Source organism: Camarhynchus parvulus, chromosome 1 (assembly GCF_901933205.1).
Source record: "Camarhynchus parvulus chromosome 1, STF_HiC, whole genome shotgun sequence".
Taxonomy (NCBI): domain Eukaryota; kingdom Metazoa; phylum Chordata; class Aves; order Passeriformes; family Thraupidae; genus Camarhynchus; species Camarhynchus parvulus.
The window spans coordinates 94308933-94317552 of record NC_044571.1 but is presented as its reverse complement, the minus strand read 5'-3'; the positions used below and the strand labels follow the sequence as shown (position 1 = coordinate 94317552).

The 8620-nt window shown below is 42.2% G+C and overlaps 1 protein-coding gene across 2 annotated transcripts in view; it reads right to left on the bottom strand.

Moving 5' to 3' along the window:
* Positions 1-2704: 2704 nt before the first annotated feature.
* Positions 2705-8620, bottom strand: part of F5 (coagulation factor V) — a 40391-nt gene continuing 34475 nt past the window's right edge. For both annotated transcript variants that reach the window (XM_030970026.1, XM_030970096.1), the window contains 5 exons: positions 7558-7713; positions 6587-6731; positions 6287-6435; positions 5350-5532; positions 2705-4533 (listed from right to left, as the gene is read on the bottom strand). In XM_030970026.1, coding sequence (XP_030825886.1) covers positions 4345-4533; positions 5350-5532; positions 6287-6435; positions 6587-6731; positions 7558-7713 — 822 coding nt within the window. In that variant the 3' untranslated portion in view covers positions 2705-4344. The remainder of the gene's footprint in view (positions 4534-5349; positions 5533-6286; positions 6436-6586; positions 6732-7557; positions 7714-8620) is intronic.

Genomic DNA, 8620 nt, shown 5'->3' with positions numbered 1-8620 from the left:
AAAATCTTCTCCTGTCATGAAAGACACGAGTATGAGTGCTTGTGAAGTTGCAAGTCCTCCTTTTGTCCCTTAGCACCATCCTAAAATTCTGACCCACCCACTAGTGTTCATGGCCATTTCAGGGGGTGCTGGGGGATGCTCAAAAGATTGGTTATTTGTCTGGAGTCCTGAACACATTCCCATTTGATGCTTTTTCTGCAGGGTTCTCCTGGCCCTTCACTCAGACATGCTCTTGCCATGCACCCTCATGGACATCTCTAATGTAAGAAGAGCCCCAAAGCCCAGATTCACCTTTGCATCTGTGCTGATGCACAGTTCAGGTTTCTGAGGGGACGCAGAAACAGGATCTGCATTGGCTTTAATCCATGCAGCTTTGTCTCCACTCTGCTTTGATATGCCAGCTGTGTGGAAGGAACCGTCCAGTCTGCAGGCTCCTGGGCACCTTGGTGAAGGTGAGCTGGCCTGGCTTCAGTGCAGGTATCCCTGCAGTGCAGGTGTTACATTCAGAACAACTAGCAGAAAAACTGGCAAAAATGGAGGCTACATCTCCTCTAAAAGGCAGAGGTGTCTGTACCCATCCACATGAGATGGCCTGCATCTTTAGACTGTACAGGGCACTCTGTACAAACCTGTCTGGGTACTGGACTACTGCATCAGGCTCTGAAGAAACTACTGTGGTGCTGCTGTCAGTATCTGTTTCAGAGGTGCTCAACTGTGTTCACACATACTTCCAACTCCTTTCCAATTCAAGTGCAGACACAACCAGTTTCAGTGTCTGTGTGAAGGAGTACAGCCACCACCTCTGGAAAGAAACTGGAAACACCTAGTTAAGCTGGCTGTGAGTAAAGCACAAGGCTTCGAGCACAGCCACCCATGTGGTATTGTCACTTGCAGATGGTCAGCTTTGGACACACTGAAGCCTCTTGGAAGCTGAAATGAGCATTAGAGGGCAGCAACTCCATTGTGACACTGTTTGAGGCTAAAAGCAGTTGACTTTCGACCTTTAGATCAAAGGCCAGTGTGAAGGCATCCAGCCAGATTTGTGAAGAAATTATTTCCTGTATTACTCTGAACTTTGGCACTGCATTTCTCCCTCAGTTCTAAAGAGTTTATGTTTGTTAACCTTCATGCTGTCACGTTCATCTTTAGTCTCTGAGAAAACTGCAGGAATTCTTGCTCTCCTTGTGTATTTTGCAGATAATCTCAACATACACAGAATTTCATTCCACAGTGTGTAAAAGGCTCTGCAGAACTGACTGGTTTAAGTATAGATTTTCAAAAGCCTTGGCAAATTCAATCTAAGCTGGCTACTTAATAAAATTAAAATACTTTGTGTATGTGGTTCAGCTAGGCTAGAGCTAATTTTCTTCACAGCAGCCTATATAGTGCTGTGCTTTGGTCTTTTCACTAAACGAGCATTGGTAAGACACGTTGTTTTAGCTGGTACTGGCAATGTTTGCTCAGCACCAAGGCCTTTTCTTTTCCCCACCCTGCCCCACCGGTGAGGAGGCTGGGGCTGCACAAGAGGTTGGGAGAGGACACAGCTGAGCCAGGGTGTGTGACATTGTGCACAGCTATGCCAGACTGTGTGACATTGTGCTCAGCAGGAAATGCAGGGGAAAAGGAGAAGGATGAAGGGGGAATGTTCAGAGTTATGGTCTTTGTCTTCCCAAGCAACTGTCAGGAGGCCCTGCTTGCCTAGAAGCAGCTGAACACATGCCTGTTGATGAGAAGTGGCAGATGAATTCCTTATTGTGCCTTACTTGCATGTGCAGCTTTGATTTGCTTATCAAACTGCCTTAATATCAACCTGCAAGTTTCCTCTCTTTTGCTCTTCCAATCCTTGCCCCCAGCCTGCCAGGGGAAATCCATCAAGTGACTGCATGAGGACTTAGCTGCCAGCTGAGGCCAACCTACTGCAGTCCTTTTTGGTGTCCTATGTGAGACAAGAGGATTTTGAGATAACACCCCTGATCAGAGTGTGCTAAGTAGAATTTCTAGCTGTTATTGGCAGCAGTTTATACTTTTTGCCTTACTGTATATAAGAGTCTGGCACATTAGTGACTGATTTGGACTTTTGCTATTTATTGTAGCACTAATCTTACTCTGCTGTTCAAGGGAACATTTTGTTATCAGCAATGGCCTCATGTCTGAGGTGGCACAGGGCCCAGACATCCCTGCTCTTCTGGGCAGGCTAGAACACCACTGGAATGGGGTTAATTTCCATCATAGTTGCCCAAAGGGTGTTGTGGCTTAGATTTGTGACTAGGGCAGTGTTCACAACACAGGGGTGTTTTAGGTGGCACTGAACAGTGTCTGCCCGGTGTCAAGGCCTCTCTGCTCAGGCTGGGCATGGACAAGGGGCTGGGGAGGAAATGCAAGCAGGACATCTGACCCCAGCTAACAAAAGTACTGTTCATTAGTGAGCTGAAGCAGAATCTTCAACTTGTAAAATTGATGCAGATGGACTGAATCATGCTCCTGCAATCAGTTTTGCAGTTATGTAACTTTACACAGAATTAGACATGTGTGTGTGTGTATATATGTATATATAAAGAACTAATTACTTATTTAGAACATTAAAGATCACTGCCTTCTAAAAAACAATTTCACAGTTATCACATAAAAACTTGGTTCTGCTGAAGTTAGCAAGCATTTATTGACTGTTTTCCAAGGTAAAACCTCATTCCAAAGTTTACCTGTCTTTCTTTTTTTTTAGTGAATATGGCTTGTGTTGCAATTTCATGGTGGTGTCAAACAAAAATAAATTAAGCATAATTACAAAATACTAAGAAACCAACCTTTAAAGATGAAGGAATTACACTGTTTCACCATTTGAAGTTAATTCTAATTGGCACTGAAAATTTTACTTTCCTGTTGCAAACTTTCACTATTACCAGAGTTACTACTGTAGAGGCAAATATGCAAAACAAAATTTTGATGCCTTTCATGCAACAATATTAGCTTTATTTTCCAGTGGAAAATTACAACAGTTTGTGACATAGTAAAAAAAAAGAAAAAAATAGAATATTTGTTTAGTTTTTTACACTTTTTTCATTCCTGTTCTATATCTTCTCTTTAAAATGCATGCTCTGTAAGAGGAAGAAATGAAAAACTACTGAAATGAAACTGGCTAACACCATTCAAGGTTCAAAGACAAATTACATTAAAAATCCAGCCTGCTGAATGGTACCTAGTGTGATAAGTGAAGTGCTGTAAATAAAGAATTTACAGGATAGAAGTCCAGAACACTACTGAAAGCTTAGTTAAAATTCTGCTGGAATAATGAGTTTATGGACTGTGTATCTATTTTCAGATGTAGTTATCCTGGGAAATATCCATGTAAAACCTAAGCACAAGAGTATTTCCATTAGTGAAAATTGCTGTTAAATTGTAAGAGAAGATGCAGCTGTTTCTGTAACCCAGTTTCATCTAATCCTCCTCTGCCACCCCCAGGCTGTATTGTCACTGAACAGCTGCAGTTCTCAAAGCCTTCCTCATCAAGGGAGCTCCCTGTCCCAACAGTCTAAAAGTGTACATGGGACTGAGCATCAGGAATTCTGAATTCTCATTTTGGTTCTCCCATTGCTGTTGAATCACCTGCCAGGTTAAATCACTTCCCTTCTTGTTTCTGGGATGGAAAGGCACTGCTGACCCCGTTTTCTCTTTCCAGGGCACTGAAGATGAATTCTGTGAAATCCACACCATTCAGGTGTGCTGGGTATGCAAGAACCAAACCAACAATGCCAGCATACATTCTCTGAGAAGGGGCTGCACATACCTTAATGCTGAGACATGTCCTGTCTTTGCCACAGCGTAGGTGAAAGACACGTGGAGGAGAGGCCACCCCTACAATCATTTCTCACCAAAGCACTGCTGGAATGCAGCACCATATCTCCAGATCAGCACTGGTTTTCCCTCTCAGCCTTATGTATGGAGAACATCCACCTGCTATAAGCTTTCTATTCCTCATCTGTGCTACAAAAGCATTTCAAAATGGAGATAGTCAGGGCTCAGGATCAAGGCCAGAGTCTCCATTCCTAGGGATTTAGGACTTAAAATTAAGTAAAAAGTAAGACAGAGTACTGGTTATAATGAAGAAGTGATAATGCTAATCAGAAGGGACTACTATTTCTTCCAGAGAAAAGAAGCTGAAAAGAGATTTTCCCAGAGAAAATAAGCTGTTTTCTAAAGTGTGTATTTGTAGGAATGAAACACCTGCCAGAGAAATCTCTCAATCCTGCTGGTAAAATATTATGTTCCTTTGACGAAGCACACATCCAAACTACTAAGCGTGAGGGTTTCTTAACAAACAGGCTGTTCTGCACGATGACTCCTGGCAGGTTAAGAGCTCCCAGACTCATCAGTCCTTTTTGCAGCCAGACCCCCACCAAAATCACAGCCATAGAGTTCTACCCGAAGGGCAATCCCACGGTACCATGTTTTTGGAACAATGCGGATGAACCTGGACAGAATGGGTGGGTTAAAAAAATTCTTGACATGCTCATTGCTGTTTGCATTACCCAGGAAAACCTGCAAATACACAAACACAATTAGTTAAAAGGTGGCATTTGAAAAAAACCCTGCATTTTCTCTTTCCAACAGTTCCCAGCCATTGTATTAGTCACACCCAGGGTAGATGGACTGGCTCATTTCTGGTTTTAAACAAGACCACAACAAGTCTCTTCCTAATGTGCTGGGTTAAAAGTAGTTCAGGCCAGCAATAGCTGAGTCTGAATGGATTAAACAGCCTCTGTTTCCATCCACACCAGAAAATTTGCCATTCTAATTTTTAATTGACCAAACCCCCAAACTCCCCTTATTTCACCACTGCCAACTGCCTTTGTGGATTAGGTTGGTGTAAGGTAATACAGGAAAAAAGACAAAGTATTGTGTCTGCTCTGTGGGTACCTGAAGTTCCCCAGCTCTGCTATAGCAATACTGCTTACTAACATTAATTTCACTTAAAAAGTCAGGGCAGAAAAAAAAAAATAAAAGAGGCCCTGGGGAATCCATTATTCACTCAAATTAAATGTCCTTGTGCATTCAAACTAAATGCTCTCCTTCACAAACAGTGTCAGCTCCTTTTATCACAATATTGGCTGCATTCTCTGCAGATACAGTGTTCATTCCTTTTATTATGATTAATCATGATCACCAAAATCAGATGGATACTGTGACATTATCTGTAGCAACCCCCGCTCCCTAGCACTTTACAGTCCAGTGAGAATATCAATTTGGCTGGGCATGCTGCCTTTAAGCCTTGACTGTGTTCAGCACCTAAAACCAAACAATTCAATTCAATTTGAAACAACAAAATAATTCAATTGCCTGAGCTGACAGTGATACCTTTGGCATTGAGCTTGAACCCTCTGTGTAGGATTTCCACTCGAAGCCTTCATTGCTGTACAGAAGAATATAAGTTTTCACAAAGTTTTCAGCTGACATGGATGTGACCCCCTGCGTAGCAATAGCAGTGATCTTCTTAACTGTGAGGAGATCGATTTGTAGCCACTGTTGGTTGTTGTTAAACTACAAGTGATATGAAAGTTTGTGAATTAGCAAATATGTAAATGTCTGTATTTGCTTAAGTGAAAATCATATTTACAGGTAGTTAAAGCTGTATCAAAATGCATCAAAACTGTATCAAAGAAGTCCAGAAGAATAAAGCTGAGGGAAGTCACAAGCATTTTTAGTGACCTATATAATTAACTTCATTACTACAGGTAGTATGTTTGGAGTCTGAAGATTTATGCTTTAATTTCCAATACATAATGAAATATAACAGAGATTTACCTCCAGTGTTAAATAATACTGTTAAATAATACCCAATGCTTATACAAAAGAGCAGCTTTGATCAAATCTCAAGGTGCTTTGAGAAGAAATGCAGCTCCATTTCAAAGACACAAAAGCTCACATGACTTGCTGAAGGTCACTCACCCCCAGATCCACTAGGCTGCACTGCCTATAAGCCAACCCAGAATGGGTTTCTTAAACTCCTTTGAGACAAATATTCAAATTGCACTAATCTCCTGAAATTAAACAGGCTATTCCCACAGACTGTGGCCCAGAGGAGGGCATCCATCTCTCAAAGTATTTCACTGCTGTTGCCAGAGGCTCAACAAATTTCTGCTGAAGAGTTGAGTGGTGCTCTTCCCAAAGAACGGTTGTGAAGTGACCAATCACACTCAGCACTGGACAGAGCATGCAGGAAGCAGCATGAACATACAGGCAGCACCAATTTATTAACCAGCTGCCCTTGCCTTCACTGTTGTTCTCTTGTTACCTTGGCTCGCCAGGCATTCATCTTTCCATTCTGATTGAGACGAGCAAGTGAAGCATCCCATGTGTTAAACCAGGATGTCTTTGTAGATGAGGCTGTTATCTGGGTATTCTTGATCTCTCCACTTTCCATTCCAAGTGGCAAAGAGCAGCCTGTTGAGAGGAGCACTGTGTCATCTCCAGTGCACTCAAGTGGCCACAGCAAAAGCAACAATGTTGGAATGGAGAAGACCCACAGTTGAAGCTTCATTTTGAGTATTAGGCAAAACATTTGCCAGAATGGAAGCAGTTGACCAATTCTTACCATCTACTTCACAGCCCAGAAGCTCCATGCGAAGAGTAGGCCTGTTGTAGACCTCAGTGGGGTAGAGTCTGATGTACCTAGCAATAATAGGGGGATCAATGATGTTCTCTTTTATGTCATAGGCATTGGAATTACCATCAAAAATCTGTTTAAAAGAAAGAAAAAAATCACACATACTTAATTTAATGCAAACACAAATTTGGATGCTGAAAGCCTGCTCTGTTACAAATGTAGTCTTTTTTATGCCCTTAGCCCCATCCACAGTGATAGCACACCCTATGTTCAGGGCCACTTGAAATATCTCATGGTCCCATCTTAGCATATTTGGAAGTGTCTGAAGGCCTCAGTTTAAATAAGCAACCTTTTTTTAATGTAAGTCTATAAAATTGCATGAGCAAAGAGGTAAAAGACAAGAGGCTTTCAATGTGGGAGTTGTACCACAGAAACCTCAGTGTAAATTGAAGGCAGCTGTAATAGATAGGGCTGGAGCTGGCGGGTGTAAGATGAACCTTTCAGCATACAACCACACTCACCACACAGGCCTTCTGCAGGCAAATCAGACAGTTCAACATTCAGCTGCTGGGACAGATCAAAGGAAGGGATGAGAAGCAGAATCTAATCCCAAATGAGGTAAAGGCCTGATTTTTAGTTCAGCTTCCTGCTTTCTTCAAAAAAGCTGCCATGGGCTTAGGAAATAACAGTAGGGAGAGATGCCTGTGAGAAAACCAGACTCCACACAGTCAAGGTCACAAGGCCAATCCAAACCCCAGTCCAGCTAGTGTCTCACCTTACTATTTGTCTTCTAGTCTGAATTTCATTAGTTTGGTAAATGCCCTTTGGGGCTTCCAGGTGTACCTATTAAGGCTCCAAAGGCCATAATTTTTTCCACTCTTTCCTAACATTAAATAAGACTCACTGTATCCCTCAGTGATGCTGCCTAGGTTGTTGCAAGCCCCATGGCACAAACAGACCTTTCCTGTTGGCGAGCTGTCTCCTTTGAAGGTGTTCCATGCCCGTTTGTCTTTGCTGTAAACAAGAAAATACTTCTGGATGTACAAGGACTTAAAAAACTGCTTGGCTCCCTGTGTCTGTATCCCAGTGAGCAAAACTTGTCTTCGAAAGTCCACCTAGGAACAGCAAAGAGTGTTTATAAAGTCAATAATGTACAGCAAAACCCATATAATTCTTCAGCATTTTAATATGCATAGCCCTAACCTTCTCTAAAGGAAAAACAGATACCAGAGTATCTATCAGAGATCCATCAAATGAATGCTCTCTCATTTCATTTGTGGTTTTGCATGTGCATTTGATTTCAGAGGCCATTTTACAGGGTTCAGCACTGCACACAAAGGCACCTCAAAAATATCTGTGTGTTTGTGGTAGGCACAATTCCGCCCCCCTGCCCCATTTTACAGATAGGTCAAGGAGCACAGAGAAATTAAAGGCTGACACTTTTAGAAGCTACCTCTAATTTTGGATACTTAAGCTGCAGAAAGGCATATGACATTCTGAAGTGCTGAAAAGCCACCATTCCTGCTGATACCATATCTAAGCACTTAGCACATAAAAACAAATCTGGAAGGTGTGCCTGACAGCAGTGGAACTCATTCTTTGGGACATGCTCTCCACATCTCTTCTCTGCATGCTTCACTGCAGTAACTTCAGCTTCCCACCATCACAGGCCCCTGTTAAATTCTTTCTCTTCCCAGTGATATTTCCAATTTTACATCAGATCTCCCAAGGTTCTCCCCCTACTCCACTTTCACTAACTTTCCAGTATGTCAAATGTTGGCAAGTCAAACACAACAGCCACCTGCTGAACTTGAGTCTCTCTTGTCTTCCAACCAATTTTAATGAGATTTATAAGAAATCAGCTATTCTCCCCAAATTTGGGCGCAAACTGCCTGTGTAGTGCAAAAGTCACGGGGGTGACAGAAAAAACCACAAAAGTGAGGTGATTGAATGATACAGAGCTTGAAGCCATAATTTTAAGCTTAGTTTCCCTAAGTGAAGGCAACTGAGCTCTGTCAAGTG